The 17,448-nt window shown below is 49.4% G+C and overlaps 2 protein-coding genes across 3 annotated transcripts; one reads left to right on the top strand and one right to left on the bottom strand.

Moving 5' to 3' along the window:
- Window positions 1-1,489: 1,489 nt before the first annotated feature.
- On the bottom strand, window positions 1,490-8,727 carry UBFD1 (ubiquitin family domain containing 1). The gene is made up of 7 exons (XM_075104556.1): window positions 8,477-8,727; window positions 8,025-8,291; window positions 7,729-7,937; window positions 6,466-6,531; window positions 6,156-6,261; window positions 3,056-3,138; window positions 1,490-1,724 (listed from the first exon to the last, which is right to left on the bottom strand). The coding sequence occupies exons 1-7, from the start codon at window positions 8,508-8,510 to the stop codon at window positions 1,614-1,616; spliced, it is 876 nt and encodes a 291-aa protein (XP_074960657.1). The 5' UTR covers window positions 8,511-8,727; the 3' UTR covers window positions 1,490-1,613.
- Window positions 8,728-8,760: 33 nt separating this feature from the next.
- On the top strand, window positions 8,761-17,444 carry EARS2 (glutamyl-tRNA synthetase 2, mitochondrial). 2 transcript variants are annotated; one of them, XM_075104554.1, is made up of 9 exons: window positions 8,761-8,967; window positions 9,475-9,630; window positions 10,611-10,800; window positions 11,089-11,561; window positions 12,419-12,527; window positions 13,063-13,216; window positions 14,442-14,572; window positions 15,936-16,071; window positions 16,676-17,444. In XM_075104554.1, exons 1-9 carry the CDS (start codon window positions 8,859-8,861, stop codon window positions 16,757-16,759), a joined length of 1,542 nt encoding a protein of 513 aa, XP_074960655.1. In that variant the 5' UTR covers window positions 8,761-8,858; the 3' UTR covers window positions 16,760-17,444. The 2 variants fall into 2 exon arrangements, with proteins under 2 accessions (XP_074960655.1, XP_074960656.1); XM_075104555.1 differs by lacking the exon at window positions 8,761-8,967 and adding an exon at window positions 9,154-9,327.
- Window positions 17,445-17,448: the final 4 nt, after the last annotated feature.

Genomic DNA, 17,448 nt, shown 5'->3' with positions numbered 1-17,448 from the left:
CCATAAAGTGAACGCTTTTCCCAGTCTCTCAAATAAAATAAAAATAAAATAAATACTCATTTGAGAATTTGCACCTGCTGAGTTTCAACTGGGCTGTTTCAAGGAGAGTGACAACGGACACGGACTACATTAAGATCAGCTATTCCTACACGGCTATTTCTCCAGCAGTTTCACAAGACGCTGAGCTACTTGCTTTGAGCAGTATCGAGCCTACAGCGTTAAAAAAAGAACAGCAATCTGTTAGATGCAGGTCTAACACAGAGCAAGACTGGTTCAGTCTGACTGCACGATACAGTCTGCGAAGGGTGTGCACCGTTTCAGGACTGAAAGGTCCGTTCAGAAAACCTGAGATAAATGGCACGTGAATTGCTGAGATGACACGCAGAACGTCTCAAACCAAAGGCGAGGAGCATTATTTTGGACAGGATGAGATGTAAAAACTTCCTGTAAACTTGAGCAAGAGAAAAGCTGAAAGGTGATTTAAATTTGGGAAGATCAGTTGCTGGATAGTCTAAATTTGGTAAGATTCACCGAATAAGATCACTATGAATTTTCAAATCCAGGTCACAGAAGACTACTGCGGTTACTTAAGACCCAAAACGGCTCCGAGCTTCTCTCCCCCCTGCTCCCCCCACCCCCGAAGAGGGCAGGAAGGTCTCTTTGGTTCAGTCCCCTCGCGAGGCCCGTGTCGCCGCCTCACCCGGCTGCAGCCGGACAGCGTCACACGGCGCAGCGCGCTCCGGAGGGTTTTCCCGTCGGACAGGTAAGCGTCATCGCAGCAGCTGCAGGAGGACTGTGGACCGCAACGCGCACGCTCGAGGGAGCGCTCCGGGAAGCGCAGCACCCCCGGGCAGGAGGCAGAACAGCAGCAGGGAGGGATGGGGTGGGGGGAACAGCTGCGGTGGCACAGGAGGGGACAGCAAGCGGCGCTGGGTCAGTGCGAGTACGGAGCATCCACAGTGGTATTTGTCACAGAGAACCAACCCAGAGCTCCCGGTACGGGGGAGAAAAGGTGTGTGGGGGGAGAGAAGCAGGGCATCATTGGGTTGGAAAACAAAAAAAATTAGCTTCGCTACCAAAGAGTTAAACCTGAAATAAAAGGGCCAGCAGAATATGGCTTACTAAACATCAATTTTGCATACTGTTTAAAGTTTATTTTTAAAAAACTGTTTCTGAAAGTCTCAGTCACAACCAAGTAACTAAATTAAGTCTAATGCTCGTAACTGAAAGATTATGAAAATATTTTTGTTCAAACCATGTAAAAAATCCTCAATAATACATTGTAATATTTTCTTTTTAAAACTAAATTGGAAGATCAACTCTCAGCAGATTTAAGTGTATTACACACAATATTTTGTGAATTAAGATTTATTGATTTCCATTGTATTTGCTTTAAATATGGTTGAAGCTGACTGCAGAAAAGGGATGGTGAAACTTTTTAAGTTAGAAGTAAACTAATGGTGAAAGAACATCACCTCTGGCTTCCATCAATGCCTCATTTATCATATTTTATTAATAAGTTCCAGGACTATCACATCCAGGGATGTTGGAGGCCTCTCCCAGCAGTGTCCTTAGCTTTGTGTCATTTTCCTGTGCCAGAGGTGAGCGTGCTTTCAAAAATACTGCCACTTCCCCAGCACCGTGTCTTTGATTGCATCAACATATTGAGTTGGTACCCAATAGACCCAGTAGTAAGACGCTTCTGTTGGGCCCAGCTGAAACGCCTGCAAAGTTAAAAACGACAACGTTTACAAACGGGAAACAGCACAGCCTACACCAGCGGACAGACACAGCTTGTCCACTGCAAAAATCAAACAAGCCCGTTATACCTACCGCCTCCTTCAAACGCTTGGTGCGCGCTACAGATATTTGGTAAGCAATTAAAAAAGAAAAATCCATTCCTCAGAGAAACAAGAACTGCAAAGTACCAATTAAAACGAATTGCTCTTTCCTGTTACGATACCATAGCGGCAACGAAAACTCTTGGCCAGTTTCAAGAACATGAGGAAATTATTCTGGAAGAGAGAATCTGAAGCGTATCTCAAAGTCTCTATAGAAATGCCCGGAACGCACAGAGCTGAGAAGCCACGTGGGCACTAAATAAGACAATGACCATGTTTTCAGTCATAAAATGTCACAGAATTTTACTTCTAGACATAATGTCCTATTCTCAACTTATGTCAGTATAAGTAGGAGGGGAGCACCATGGCACACCAATAACCTCTATCCTTGCTTTAGGATAAGAGTTTATTGCAGCATATTCTGAAGAGGACATTTTCTTACACAGGTGATCAAAACTCAAGTGTTTGGCCAAAGACTAGGTCGGCGCCCTCCTGCAGACAATAATTCTAAGGTGTAATATTTCCCCATTCTTCCCCTAAAGAAGGAAACAGACTTTTATAAGGAACTTACTTCAGCATTAAAAGTTAGTTACCGTACTTTGGAAAGAAAGACCTCAAAACCCCCCCCCCTACATTAAGAGCAACAGCCAAAAACTCAGTAGAATTAGTACAGTGCTCTTCTTAAATGTGTCACTTTTCTAGACCCAATACCAGTTTTTCAGAAAATTACATGTGGGGGGAAAAAAAATATTACAGCATCAAATCAGTATTTTTTTTAACCTCCAGCAAGGCCTGCTGTTTATATAAATACAACAGGAAGTAGAAATAAAACTAGATATAGGAAAATATCACTAACATGAAGAAATCATGAGCTGTATTACATTTTTACTTAGCATTTACTTTATTTACTTAGCATTTACTTTAGCATTTTTACTGTTTTATCAGTGTCACAAGACAGAAGATACAAAATAACGCTTAAGCACTCAAATGTTTGTGTGAAATCAGCCCAGATTTCCACAGAGTAGCAGATACTCAATATACCACCCCAAATATTTACACTGTGGCAGCAGACCACGTCCACATTCCCATCTTCCACAACAGAGGAGGCTGGCGTTACCATCCATCTCCAACTCGCTCCACACTAAGAGCCTCACTTCTATGTATTTGCATGAAGTAATTACTCTGGATATTATTAAAGTAGAGACATTACTCACCATCATGTGGTAATCCTCATGTCCTTCAATAGGTTCACTCACCACATTTTTAATGGACCCCATGGGTAACTTTTCTGTTCTCTCTACATTAAAATTGATAAAAATATTATTTCCGATGTGTGAGGAAGTAGCATTTCACATTAATTTCAAATACCACCCCCATTACTTCCAAAAGCTCCTCATGTCAGCAGTCTCCTCTGCGGGTGACCTTTGGATACCTGTCCGTCTTCCACATCACCGTGTGACCCCACAGCGGGCACGCTAAAACTTTAAAGGAACCCAAAACTGGATCACACAGTTGTTCATATTTTGTGTCTCTGCATCACACAAAGTACTTCAGCGTACGTGATTCGGGCCTAAACTGAGTGGTGGGAAAACCCTGGCTTTATTTCATGTTTCCACATAAGGAACTCCACTGGGACCAGCAGCGTCATTCGCCAGTGACAGCTGGTCCAGCTGCAGGAACACTCAGGACTGACTACCGGGGATTATACCAAGCTCCGCGGAAGGGGCAAGGCTGAAACCTGAACGAAGGTAGGCTAACTAACTCTTTGAAAGCCTAGCCCTGGTTTTGCCGAGGCAGTGTTCAACCGTTACTATAAAAGCACAGGGAAGGAATACAGAGGGAAAGAAACAAAAAGAGAAGGAAAAAAAAAAAAAAAGACTGCAATTACACGACAGAGGAATGCCAGCCAGCCAGCGGTCACCAACAAGAATGACAAAGTATATGGTTCGCGGCGGTTCTGCTCTCTCAGTTCTGCCCTCACTTCTTTCTGAACACTTAACTCCAAGATCCTTCCTTTCAGTTCCAGCTTTCGGTGTCAGCCTAAAATTATCTTCTTGGATATAAGACAGAAAACCGTAAACACTCCACACAGAGAAACTGGACAATGAGTTCCTTAGACACATCTAACTGATTTGTGTGATCAAAATAAAAAGCACCCACCTAAAAAAGGCACGCAGGGAGATAAACTTAGTGATGTAAAGACAAATATTCTCTCCCTCAGTGCTGTAACTAAGCTGGCCCTGAACTACCCCACTCAGACTCACGACATTCACTCATTAAAATCTTAACTCTGCACTCCTCTAGCATCCCGCGAATCAATTACTCTTCAAGGTATCTCAGCTTTAGACAAATCCATATTATCAAAGCCTCTATGGGAGTGACACAGAGCAACTGAGAAACATCTGCCTATAGCAAAGCTTAGACTACAAAAACGTACCAAGTGGCCTGCGAAGCACAGGGAGGCTGCGTGGGGGAAGAATCAGTTTCAACTTTCCAGGAGCAGCAAGTGAAAAATTGCGTTAACACCCAGCTGGTTTTATTCTAGCCCTTACGTGCTGGCATCTGCCGTGAACTTCTCGGAGCAGGAATGAGTTTCCCCCAACAACACCCAGCAATTACAACTATTCCCTAGAGGAAGCAAGCTGCTGCTAATTTTGGGAAGTAGGGAAACAGGTTACATGAGAGACAGATGACTAGGAAAAGAATCAAATTTCACAGCTTAAGAAACACTCATCCAGGACACTTCAGAAATACTAAACTTGGAACTCGTTTAGAAGGTGAAGGAAGAAGATGAATTACCTAAATACTAAGCATGTATTTAGAACACATTATCAGTAACAAAAAGATCTGGCTGCCCAACCTATAGAGGGGGAAAAAAACCCCAATGTCTTGCTCCATCACTTGGCCCAGGAGAAAAATCACCACAACTGGTACCAACAGAGGTTTTAAAGCTAGAGAAGCCTTCAGTCAAGTCTGTCCTACAAAGGAAAGGTCACAAACTTTCAAGATTTCTGCTTACTTTGGAAATAGCAAAGCAGCTGGAGGTGCCACCCAAAGCTAATGTTACCATGCAGTTAGGTTACTTTACAGGGACAGTGAGCAAGCACTTCTATCCCTCTTGCTCATCACTATAATATTGCCCCATCCTGGTCAAACTAAAGGAGCCCAGCTTCCTTTGGAGGCAGGGGGTTATCTGAGACATCCTCAGCAACGCACGTTATCACCACAGCACATTCAGCTCCTCCTGGCACCACTCGAGGTGGCAAACCGATTCCTCTGCACAGCAACACATGCCATCATTTCTGCAGCTGAACATCCCTGAAACAAGACACTCAACTAATCCTGGTTGGAAGGACAGATACCGGCAGAGATGCCAGCACTCCTAGGTTCAATGCCGGTCCTAAGACTCCCTTTTGAGTCTTAGCCAAGTCATTGAGCCTCTACGTGATGTTGGCATCAAACCAATGTTTATGAAGTGCTTTTAGAGATATGCTAGAAATGCCAAATGTTATAATTTACATTTGGAGCTATGAATAGCAGACTGGAATGTTAGACTACTGGCACAACTGAACTCGAGTTTTTCAAGAACAGAAGTAAAATATCAAGTAACATTCACTGATCTGGGAGGATGGCATTTGAGAAGAGGAAGCAAAATTTAGTTTTGAAGTATTGCAATACCGACATTATTCCCGAAACACAATTTAGAGACAGCAGAAACTATTTCTAGGTCACTGTCCTGATTCTGGCTGGGATAGAGTTAATTGTCTCCCTAGTAGCTGGTACAATGCTGTGTTTTGGATTTAGTATGAGAATAACACTGATAACCCAGGGATGTTTTCATTCCTACTGAGCAGTGCTTACACAAAACCAAGGCCTTTTCTGCTCCTCACCCCACCCCACCAGCGAGAGCCTGAGGCGGGCACGAGGAGGATATAGAGCTGAGGGGAAAAGAAAGGGGGATGGGGGCATTCAGAGTGATGGCGAGTATCTTCCCAAGTCACCGTTACACGTGATGGAGCCCTGCTGTCCTGGGGATGGCTGAGCACCCACCCCTCCCTGGGAAGGAGTGAAGGAATTCCTTGTTTTGCTTTGCTTGCACACACAGCTTTTGCTTTACCTGTTAAACTGTCTTCATCTCAACCCACAAATTTTCCCACTTCTACCCTTCAGATTCTCTCCCCCCTTCCACCACGGGGGAGTGAGCGAGCAGCTGCGTGGAGCTGAGCTGCCGGCTGCGGTTAAACCACGGCAGTCACGCAATTCACTTGTAGCCCAGTTACCAATTATTCACCTCAGAGTTTTAGAGTTGCTCACCTTTTGTACCAATCCATAGCTGGTCTTGCTCAAGTTTAAAGGTCAGTCTTACTTTCCCCCCTGACTTGTTGTACATGCCAGATAATGGCACTGTTGGCAGGCGCTCCTACAAAGAGGCAACACAGTAAGGTGAAGGACTTTAAGAAGAAAAGCTATATCCTCTTAACTTCTTAAGCATAAGGATGACCCATCTTTCCAGTTTTCTACTACGATAGCAAGGAACGACTGAACCAGCAAAGAAATGTCTCAAAACACAAGGGATGTCTCTCTCCCCCGATTATGACGATTTCTCAAGTACTCATTTACTTACCTGAACACCTTTAACAGAAGGCATCACATCATCAGGTTTTCCTTTATCCAATACTTTTCTGTGTTGCTACAATATAAAAACAGAAATTAGAATTTACAGAAACGCAACAGAGCTTTTCAATTGACTTCCAGCTGCACCCTTAACCGTATCCCAATCGCACTAAGAGACAGTTAAGGACTATTCACAGTCATTTATCACGCAGGAAACGGTTAATTGTCAAAGTTAACTGAGCACTTTCTACAACAGTCTAAAGAAATTATACAAATGAGTAAAACCCCCGTATAATGCAAAGGGTAACATCCCTTCTATACAGAAATATATATCTACATAAAATTAAAGACCCCTGAGTCCCACTTTAATATTGTACATGCTGAATCACATAGTTGGCATTTGGCAAGACACCTTTAACAGTCAAGTGTTACACCCAGTGAACGGCAGAAAACCCTCCGCATTTGACAGTGCAACATACCGCAACACAGCAACAAACCAGAACAGATTAGAGCAGCAGTAACTAAGAAAACCATGCTCACAGCTTGTAAGTTGCTGGGTACCTTTAAACAATGATGGAACTTAGAGTGAACGTGAACTATGATAAATTATAGAAAAAACAAAAGCATGTTTCATAAAGGTTGCAGTTCAGTGATGCACTATTTAGTTTTTTATCAAGTTTATTTTGAGGAAGGTACGGGGCTGGTAACACCTTGAGCTGAAAATCCTTTATCAGCCCCACTACACTGCGGTGCTGCTGCCAAAGGAAGCCTCACTGCACTGTGCTTCACTCCCTACTCGCAGGCAGAGCTTCAAGATGCCAGTGGAGTGTTCAAGATCCATGTTTCCCTCAGTGCTGGGGCAGCTGAAGGAACTGCTCTCTTGGTGGTCATTTTAAAGGCAGTTTTTGGAGATCAAGCTCTTTTATGCCAACAAAAACTAGTTAGTTTTCAGATATAATTAATTTAGACTGCGTTTGAGCTAACACACATGAAATATTTCTATTATTTACTGTTTCTTGCCTGAAATGCTAGGCTGTACCTAGCACCAGCACAAGGGGCGTCTTGCAAAGCCGCAGCCTTTGCTAGGGTAAACATTTTTCCGCCGCTAGACCCCCTCTGCACAGAGCCCTTCTCCTATCGCTCAGCTGCCAGAAAAGAAATCCCAGCCTGCTCCAAGGAGGAGCGGGACCCAGAGGTGGGTGCAGAGCATTACGAGAGACCCATGTAAACCCTACAGCTCCCCCATGCCAGGAATTACTGAGACATCAACAACCTTCTGTCTGCAAAGTGGCTCCTTTTTGTTTTCTTCAGCTTTGACCTCCTGTTGAGCAGCTTCTTTGGGCGTATTTACCGCTAAAACGTCATTGATAGTAGAGCCAACAACCATAATTTTCGCTCCGTTTGTTACTTTGATTTCCCGCAACGTTTTCTCCTCTGGTAGAAGTCCCTTGAACATAACTTTCTGCATAGCAGGGGGAAGGCCTAAGAGGCAAGCACAGCGGTTACGAGGCGGCCGGGGAGCGGGGAGGGGAGGCGCGGGCTGGGGAGGCGGCGGCGGCCCTGACACACCTGTGAGCGAGTGGATCTTCTGCTTCAGCTCGGCCCCCGTGCTGTCCAGGCAAAACTTCACGTCGTACTTGTTCTTGTTCCAGATAACCTTGAGCTCCACCAGCTCCTTCCCGCCCTCCGCGTCGCCGCCGTTGCTGACAGACGCCTGCGGGGGGTCCCGGCGCTCCTCGCCCCCCGGAGACCTCCCCGCCGCCGGCGAGCCGCCCTCCCCGCCGCAGCCCAGCGGCAGCTCCTGCGCCCCCGCCTCCATGCCCGGCTCCTCGGCACCTGCGGGCGAGCGGACAGGAAGCGCCGGGCCGGCGGGAGACTGCCGCGGCCGGCCCGCCCGCCTACCCCCGCCCCCCGCCCGGAGCGCCGCCCGCCGCCCTGCCCGCGGCCGGCTCCCCGCCCCGCCCCGCCCCGCCCCGCCGCCTCCCCGCCACCGCCCCGCCGCCGGCACGGCGGGCTCCTACCATCGGCGGCGGCGGAGGCGGCGGCGGCGGCCATGATGATTGTGTACAATCTGCCGCGGGGCACGCCGGGAAACGCCCGCCGCTCCCCGCTGGGCCGCGCCGGCTCCCGTAGCCCGCCCCCGACCGACCGCCCCTCCCGGCCCCGTGGGCGGGGCGGGCCCCGCAGGCCACGCTGCGTGGGGACGCGGGTGGCCCAGCCCCTCGGGGCGCCGAGGCCCTGCCCGCCGGTTCCCGCGCTGCCGGGGCCCCGCACGGCGGCAGCGGGAGGGCGGTGCCGCCTGTACCGTACGCCCCGCCCCCCGCCGCCGGCTGCGGGCCAGGGGATTGGCTGGGGGCGCTCGGGCGGAAGCAGCGCCCGCGGCCACGTGTGCGGCGCGGCGGGATGGCGCGAGCGCTGCGGGCGGCGCGGGGCGCGGCGGGGCCGCAGCGGGGGCCGGCGCCGGCACCGGCACCGGCGGGGCCGCGGGTGCGGTTCGGGCCCAGCCCCACAGGTAACCCCCCGCCCCGGGGGGGTGGGGGCGTGCCCCGCTGCGGGCGGGGGCGGGGCCGGTGCCGGCGCCACTTTGGGTCGGAAAACGTGAATTTAGACATTTGAGGAGCGCGTGCAGGGGCGAGGGTCCCCAAGGCCCCGCCCCCCCCCACCCGCTGGGAGCCGCCGGGTCGGGCCGGGCCCTTCCGGTTGGTGCGGGCACAAACACGCTGCGAGGCGGCTGCGGGCGGCGCCGGGTGCCCCCGGGACAGGCCGCGGCGTTCCCCGCACGGCCGGCTTGCGGGCGCTCTGCGGGCCGCTTCGGGGAGCACGCTCTGGGAGGGCAGTGAGCGGTAGCCCCGCAGCGAGGGCCGCCAAGCCGGTGGGTGCCCTGCGGCAGCCCCCCGCACCCGGCAGCCCGCAGCAGCGGCTCCCGTCGCGGGTAGCGCTGCTCCTCCAGCTCGCGTCTTAAAGCCTCTTTATTGGGTCTAAATTACTGTGGTCTCCTCTGATTTCCACGTGATAACAGGTTTTCTGCATTTGGGTGGCCTTCGGACCGCTTTGTACAATTACATGTTTGCCAAAAAACACCAAGGGACCTTTATTTTGAGAGTGGAGGATACGGATCAAAATCGAGTGGTGCCCGGAGCTGCAGAAGGAATAGAAGATATGCTGGATTGGGCAGGTATTTACAAACATCTTTCATTTTTTTACTTGCTGGAAGACTCTTTTTAGGGATTAACAGCACCCAAATTGAGAGTCTTTTGCACGATAGCAAGCTGTGCAGTGCTTCAGATGATTAGTTAGTCAAAACATAGTTATTTCTACAGCTGGGCATTGGGAAAGGCCTCCTGGAGGTATGTTCTGTAGCAGAAATAACAGAGCCAGCATGGTTTCTCTTGGCTGTGTTGTCTGACACGCAGAAAGACCCAAATCTGTGACAGTGGCCCAACGTGCAGTTGTAACAGAGGCTGTGCACGAGAGACACGATGGAAAGGTCAGAACCTGGAGCTGACAGACCTCGCTGAAAATTGATAAATTGCGTACAGAGCATTTGCTGAAGGGGATCCGGAGGTGTCACTTCTCATTTCGAATCCTCTGCTGCTTTCTGAGCTTAAGAACTAGAAGCAAGGGTAATTTTAGAATACAGAGTTTTGATAAAGTTAGAGCCGGATGCCACAGGTGCTGCTGTTAACGGGCAGGTAAACTTCAAGGGACTAGGACTTTGCCAGTTGAGTAATAACTTTGGAGTAAGTAAAATAATCAGGTAAGGTCTCCACTGTATTTTTGTGGTTTGAGTGTTCTTCACTACAAAAAGGGCGGACAGTGCTTTGCACGTGTACACCTGGCTGCATTTTGCTCTAAGCAGCGTATCAGCTGCTCAACTACTTACTAGGTTTAGGTGGTTTTTTTTTTACTTTTTCCTTGTTGCTTCACACACAGTACTGTAAATTCTGAAGACGTTGGCAGCTGTTTATCTTCTGAGTCCAGGGGAATCCTGCCTCCTGTCCCAGACAGGTGCCGTTAGCTGGCTGCCCTGGAGCAGAAACCCTCTCTGGACGCTCTCCAGGACCTTGCTGTTTCATCTCCATTCAGTGTGCTCTGATGGTGGGTTTCACGCTGCCTTTTACGGGCTTTCTAAGTGCCGTCATACTGATATTTCAGGTATTCCGCCTGATGAGAGTCCTCGCCGTGGTGGTTCCTTTGGACCCTACCAGCAGTCACACAGACTTGACCTTTACAGGAGAGCCAGCGATGCACTTTTGGAGAGCGGCGCGGCGTACCGCTGCTTTTGTACCCCTCAGCGCCTGGAGCTGCTGAAGAAGGAGGCTTTGCGGAACCAGCAGACCCCGCGGTAGGGATTCCTTGTGCCCTGTGGGGTTCCCTGTGCTGCACACTTCCAAAAACTTACAACATGCGTGTGTGCTGATAGGATTGTAATCTCACTGCCTGTAGAGAAAGAAGCCAGCGTAACCCATAGGGGCTTCGGGGAGCGACCTCCAGAGATGAGGCAGTTTGACTGGATGTGCAGTGGTCAGGTTACAGCTAAAATTCAGGGATCGCTTTAGAGTTTGGGGAATGTAGAAGTGGCTGATGGTGTTGGCCTCTATTGAGTCGAGACCTTCGTTCTCCTTCCTCAAAGATACGACAACCGGTGTCGGCACCTGACGCCCGTGGAAGTGTCTGAGAAGCTGTCACGGGGCCTCGACTGGGCAGTGCGCTTCCGGCTGGAGAGGGGGGTGGAACCCTTTCAGGACCTGGTCTATGGCTGGAACAAGCATGAAGTGGCTGACGTGGAGGGCGACCCAGTGATTCTCAAGGGGGATGGCTTCCCCACTTACCACCTGGCAAATGTGGTGGATGACCATTACATGGGCATCAGCCACGTTCTGCGGGGAACCGAGTGGCTTACTTCGACGTCCAAGCACCTCCTTCTCTACAAAGCCTTTGGCTGGGATCCCCCTCAGTTTGGTCACCTCCCGCTGCTTCTGAACAAAGACGGCGGCAAGCTGTCGAAAAGGCAGGGTGACATCTTTGTGGAGTGTTTTGCTCGGGATGGCTACTTGCCAGAGGCTCTGCTGGACATCATAACCAACTGTGGCTCTGGATTTGCGGGTAATGGCAACAGGCCTGGTACTTGCTAGGACATTTCTTGATGCTGGCTTTGGGGAATGGGTTAGGTTCATTTTAATAGCTGAGAACTTTGACAGTGTTTGAAGGGGTCAGGAAACGGGTGTCAGGCGACCACTCCATCACTGAAATGCCACCAGGGCTTCTGCAGAGCTCCTGTGAAAGACCAGGTGGTGTGCTGCAATGGTGGGAATCTTTCTGCCTCCGTGCAGCCATTTAAATTGAGTCTGATGCTTAATGGGTTCCCACTTGGGACAACGTTCATCTCAAGGTGAAGAAACTGTCTGCGAACTCTTGGGAAAACTTGTATTCTGTGGCTAATAATTGCGGTGTCGTGTATGACATCTGTCACACTTCTCGTTTAACCTGAAAGACCATGAAAAGTTGAGTCAATGTCTCCTTTTGTTGCTCCTGCTTTGTGGGGATCACAAATTTACTTCGGTTTTGGGAACTCTGCCTGGGAATGAAATCTTTCTTGGGCAGCGAAGCCTCCTGGCTGAGTGTTACTTCTTTTTGGCTGACTGATGCAAGGGGTGTTCCGCTGAGGAAGGTAATAGAGCCAAGCAGAGAGTCCCGGTTTCCAGTTCCTCGCAGTAGTTGGCAGAACCTGCTCTTAGGGAGAGGGCAGCTTCCCGTGCATGCCTGATACAAGTTCCCTCCTGTTGGCCAGGGTATGTCCCTGTTGGCTGCTAGCACTGCGAGAAGTGGCTCTCCTGTGTCAATTCTTGCTTGGGTGCGCTGCTGCCCCGGCCCTGAGCCTGAGGCATGCGCTGAAACACAGTGACGCTAGTTCTCTGCGGGAGAATGAACGCCTGTCATTCCCTTGTTGGGTTACTTTGCAGAGAAACAGATGGGGAGGACTTTGGAGGAGCTGACCTCGCAGTTTGAAATCGGCAGAGTTACGACCCATTCTGCCCTCCTGGATCTGGAACAACTCCCAGAATTCAACAGGTATAAATATCAGTGGTAACTTTAAAACTTAATAATCTGTACATCGTGAGAATTTATTCCTAGCGCTCGGCATTGTCTGGTGATTTTGTTTATTGGATCAAGTGTGGTCCCAGTGCAGCGGCTTTTTCGCTGCACTACAGCAAAGTAGAAGTTCCTGCTTACACCATTCCTGTCACCTCTCCCGTCCTGTGCTTGGAGACTGGTGTCGGGTGCACTGTAAAAACCTGGGCAGATGGTGCATAGCTAGGAGGATGCAAGGTCTTAGGTTCAGATTCAAAATAGCATCTAAAAAGAGGCAACACTTCCAGAGGGTACTTCTGCAAGCACACTCTTGTGCCATGGGGATGTTGTGCTGCTGAGAGTTAGCACACCTTTTGTTCACTGTTGTGCGTTGGCGCTTAAGGCTTTTTGTAGGTGTCTGTCGGGGTTTAATGTTGCTTTTCTAACAGCTTTAATTGGAAAATTTGTGAGGTTGGGATGATTCGATGCAATTTAACCCAAAGCAGTCCAAAAGCAGTTTTCTTCTTTGTTACAGGATTCACCTCACCCGTCATATCGAGAATGAAGGGCTGCGACAGAAGCTAATTAGAGAGTTGCAGTTGCTGGTGGAGCGTGTCTATGGGGATCAACAAGTGGATCAAGAGGTTCTAGAGAAGGAGTATGTGGAGCGAGTCCTCCTGCTGAGAAAAGTATGAGCAGTGATAGCATTGTGTCACTGTTTTGGGGAGCTGAGGTTTTGTGGGATCCCTGGGTGAAGCCTCATCTGAGTCCTGGGCAGTGCTTTGATCTGAGCTCTGAAGCGCCGCAGCCTGCAGATGGCTGTCGCTGCCAGCTCAGGTGATTGTGTGCATGCTGACTGCCAAAATCGATGGATATAGGTAGCTGACCCGTAGGAATGGGCATGGTGAATGTCTTGGTGGTCTTTGCAGAGTTGTAAGCTCACCCGTACTTTGCCGAGCCAGCAGAGGGCTCCCTTGGCAGAGGGAGGCCACGTCCCTGCTGTGGAAGCAAATCGTGGAGTTGTAGGATTTTCTCGGAAGACCTCTCCGATTCACGCTCAGAGCAGGACTGTCAGTAGTGCTGGATCAGGTCAGCTGTGGCTTTGTCTAGATGAGTGTTGAAAACCTCCAAGCCGTGCTTCTCCTCCCGTAGCCCAGGATGTGGCTGGCTTGTGGTGGGAAGGTCCAGCACGCGGGACCCCTCGTGCCAGGAGACCACTCGCCTCTAGGTTGTGCTGACTGGGCAGCGTGAGGTGCTTCTGCTTTGCCGCTGCTCTGTGCTTTGGTGGCAAAGTCAAAGCGACCTCTTCGCAGGGGTGGATGAAGCTCTCGGTGGTTAAACTAGTGGGGTTGGTGTGTTGGGAGCCCTGGTCTCGGTGAAGGGGCTCAGTGCTGGCTGTGAAGGGGACAGAAGATATTGTGGCTCTTCCCAATGCCAGGAAGGAGGATGAGCCCAGCTGTTTCCCAGTCTGCCCCTGGGACGCTACTGTAGTATCTGGGGGCTTCCTCATGAAGAATAAAGCCTTCTTTATAAGGGCAGGAAGAGACCTGACTGTTCCAGCACGAAGGCTTCACTGTGGCAGCAGGACAGTGACTCATGTGGCTTCCCACTGTCTCTTGAAAGGCAGCATGAACGTGGCAAGCCACTTCCCCGGGCTAACACGCACGTGGCTCTGCTGCATGGGTACAGCCGTGGCCCTTTGGGCTGCTTCTGTGTCCCTGCTCACACCAGGTGGTTATGAGTGTGAAAAACTGCTGCCTAAATGTCAGCAATTCACATTTCCTCTGAGCAGTACGGAGTGCGAGGCAGTGGTGTGTTTAGACCCTCTTTAACTCTTTGTGAAGTCTTGGCAGGATGTGTTTGCTCCCCCGCAGCTTAACCCTCAGCCCTGACAGATCTGCTTTCTTTCTCCAGGGTCACATAAGCCTCCTGAAGAACCTGGTGTCATCTGATTACTCTTACTTATGGGTTAGGCCCTCGGTATCCCGAGAGCAGCTACAAACTATTTCTGCAGAAGTAGATGAAATAGGAAAACTAGTCTTAGGGTAAGTGTCTCTTCCCAGCTCTGTACGCACCCACCTGCCCACCCCAGAGCACTGCCTTGGCTGCTGTGTTGATGTTGGACATGCTCATAGTTCTTATTTAATTTGCTTTACTCTGGAATGTGCTGTAGTTAATAACTTGTGAGAAATTCTGGGGTTTTAATGGAAAAGCAGCTTGCCAGCGGGAAAGATCGCATCGTGCTCTCAAGCAAGAATCATCACGTCTGGATTTAGTAAAGCCCCAGGCACAGCGGATTTTGTGTGCCAGCGTGCCACTTACAACGCAGGGGTGTTAGCGGGGTTTTCCTGTGCCACCTGATCGCCCGTGCTTTTGTCTGCTGTAGTACCGAACTGGAGAAGCACAAGGTGGTTCTGGTCAACGTGTTCAGGTTATGTGGTGAGACTTCTGGGTCTCTGGAATGAACCCAGTTTGTGTCCGGCCAGAATCACTGTCACTTCTGAAGAGCTCATCCCTGTTGGGCTTTTCCTGCTTCCATTTCTTTGTCTCCAGCCAGCAGCCTGCAGTTCTGCCTGCTGGGATGGCAGGCAGTCTGCCCAGCCTAGGACCTTCCTTCTGTGCCTGTGAGTTTTGTGGGGTTTTGCCAATGAGTTTCACAGCTGCCCCACATCCCTCTGCTACTCCACGCCTTGCAGCTAGACGGGGTGGTATGTTAGTTGCCTTTCCAGTTCAGACCTCACCTCTGGACTAAAATGAGCCATGAAAACCAGTTTTGGGAGCAATTAAGGTGGCAGATTCTGCAAATAGAGCCACTGGTTCCAGCTGTCTGTAGAGCTGGTTGCCCTCAGTCATTTGCTACAGCTGAGTGGTAACTGCATCCAAGTGATGGTAATTTAAATGTCAGAGTACTCGCTGTCCCAGAGGGGTAATAGTGCTACCTACAGCTGAGTAGTATCAGCGAAGGCTCCCGCATCTCTAAAACTCATATTACTAAAAAAAGAAGTTAGAATTAGTGCTTTTGGTGGGTTTTCCAGGTCCTTGGCATAATTTTGTAATTTAAACTTGATGCTTGCTTTCCTGAAGAAACTCTGCTTCTGGTGCTGTTGAAGTAAAGCTACGGTTTTGCAAAGCAGAGTCTCAGCAGCAGCGTGGAGGTAAAGCACTCCCACCCGCCAGCTTAGGAGGGCAGCCGTGTACCCGACCAGCGCTGCAGCGAGCAGAGGGAGTGCCCTGGCACAGGGCAGGGGAGAAGGGCAGGAAAGTTTACCTTGAACTGCTGCTATTGCCAGAAGACTTTGCAAAACCAGTCTGAGTTAGCTGGCAGTCACCGAAGTCATTAGTCATTTCTGCCGAGGAATCCTGTGTTTTGTACGTCCCCAGACTGTGAGGACATCTTCTTTCCTAAAGGCTCATGGCAAGGCAGGCAGCTGTTTTGACTGTGGAGGAGTTGAACAAAGACCTGAGAAGCCTCCAGAAGCAAACCAAAGACACCAAGTACAGCAGCATGATGAAGCTCCTTCGCTTGGCTCTCAGTGGGCAGCAGGTAAAAAACAAAAATTCTGAAACTGGGACCTTAATTTTTTTTTTTCTTTTTAAACAGCAATCTTCTCTCTGATAGCAAAATACTGGTATTTGGACATCTTACAAGAAGTGACATCAGTTTCTGTTACGAGCGAATGTGCCGATACACAGCACTTCTGGAAGTAAAAGGCTGTTCTGAAAGTTTCAGAATGGCAGAAGTTGTCAAAGCACGAACGTGCTGGTCACAAAACTGAAGGTAGAGAAACCTCTGGACCAGCCATAGGGAGTGTTGACAAGGTTGTAGGTTTTGGGCAAAACCAGGATTTTCTGCACAATCTGCTTTTACAAAGTTCAAAAACAAGTTTTACAAAAGTTCTTCAAAGCCTTATCCTGGCTTAGGCTCTGGCATCGATCCTTCTGGGGCAGCTTGACCATTCTTACTGTTTTACTTCAGGAGGGAAAAAGAAATCCAAACCCTTGTTTTGAGATTGCTCGTAAAACCCCTACCCTTGGTCTAACAGCAATCTGATAGCTAATCGCTCTATCGTTTCCGCCATGATGACGCATAAACATGTGCTGAAAAGTGTAAGTTTCCATTTGTACAATGACTTCTTCTGTGTTTTCAGCAAGGACCGAGCGTTGCCGAGATGATGGTGACTTTGGGACCCAAAGAAGTATGTGGAAGAATACACAAAGCACTGTCTAGCTAATACAAGGCAGAAATGACACCGCAGCCAGCCCATGGACTCAGATGGCGTAGGCAGCACGTGTCGTTGTCCTAGACGTGTATTTTTTGATCTCAACATGATTATCTTTGATCAGATGAGCTGGGCTTTAGACCAGGCAGGTGTCACCATGATGTTTCCAGGTCTGTACATACCCGCACTAAGCATAAGCCAGTTTGTCTGGGAGAGGAACCAAATACAGACTTGGTCCGTCCTTCTGCTTTCATCTCATGCAAATAGCCTGGTTTGCAGGCTGGAAGAGAGACACTTTTATCAGCGTTCACATTCTGACCATGTGGACAGAAAGTGATGCTGTTTCTGATATCAGCATGGCTCTTTCAAGGGATCGGCCTCTTCTTGGAGAGGGCCTTGCAATTGGGGTACCTACAGCTACGACTACACAGGCCCCCGACAAATACTGTGGGGAGGGTATATTTATATAAATAAATACATATATATAATATGCTATGTATATTATAGCTGCTGCCCTCTTTGCTGCCCCCGTGTCCTGCCAGGCCGAGCGAGCTGCTCGGAGCGGGGGACTTTCTCCCTGTGTACTGTGTCACGCGTGTGGTTCTGCTAAAAATATTCCTGATCAGGAGATTGGGATGTTTTTTTCCTCTTTTGGATGATGACCTTTTAATTATTAAATTAACGTGGTGGCTTTTGATTCC

The sequence above is a fragment of the Phalacrocorax aristotelis genome, chromosome 10, assembly GCF_949628215.1.
Source record: "Phalacrocorax aristotelis chromosome 10, bGulAri2.1, whole genome shotgun sequence".
Taxonomy (NCBI): domain Eukaryota; kingdom Metazoa; phylum Chordata; class Aves; order Suliformes; family Phalacrocoracidae; genus Phalacrocorax; species Phalacrocorax aristotelis.
The sequence above is the reverse complement of the archived record's forward strand: the minus strand, read 5'-3'. Positions and strand labels throughout refer to the sequence as shown.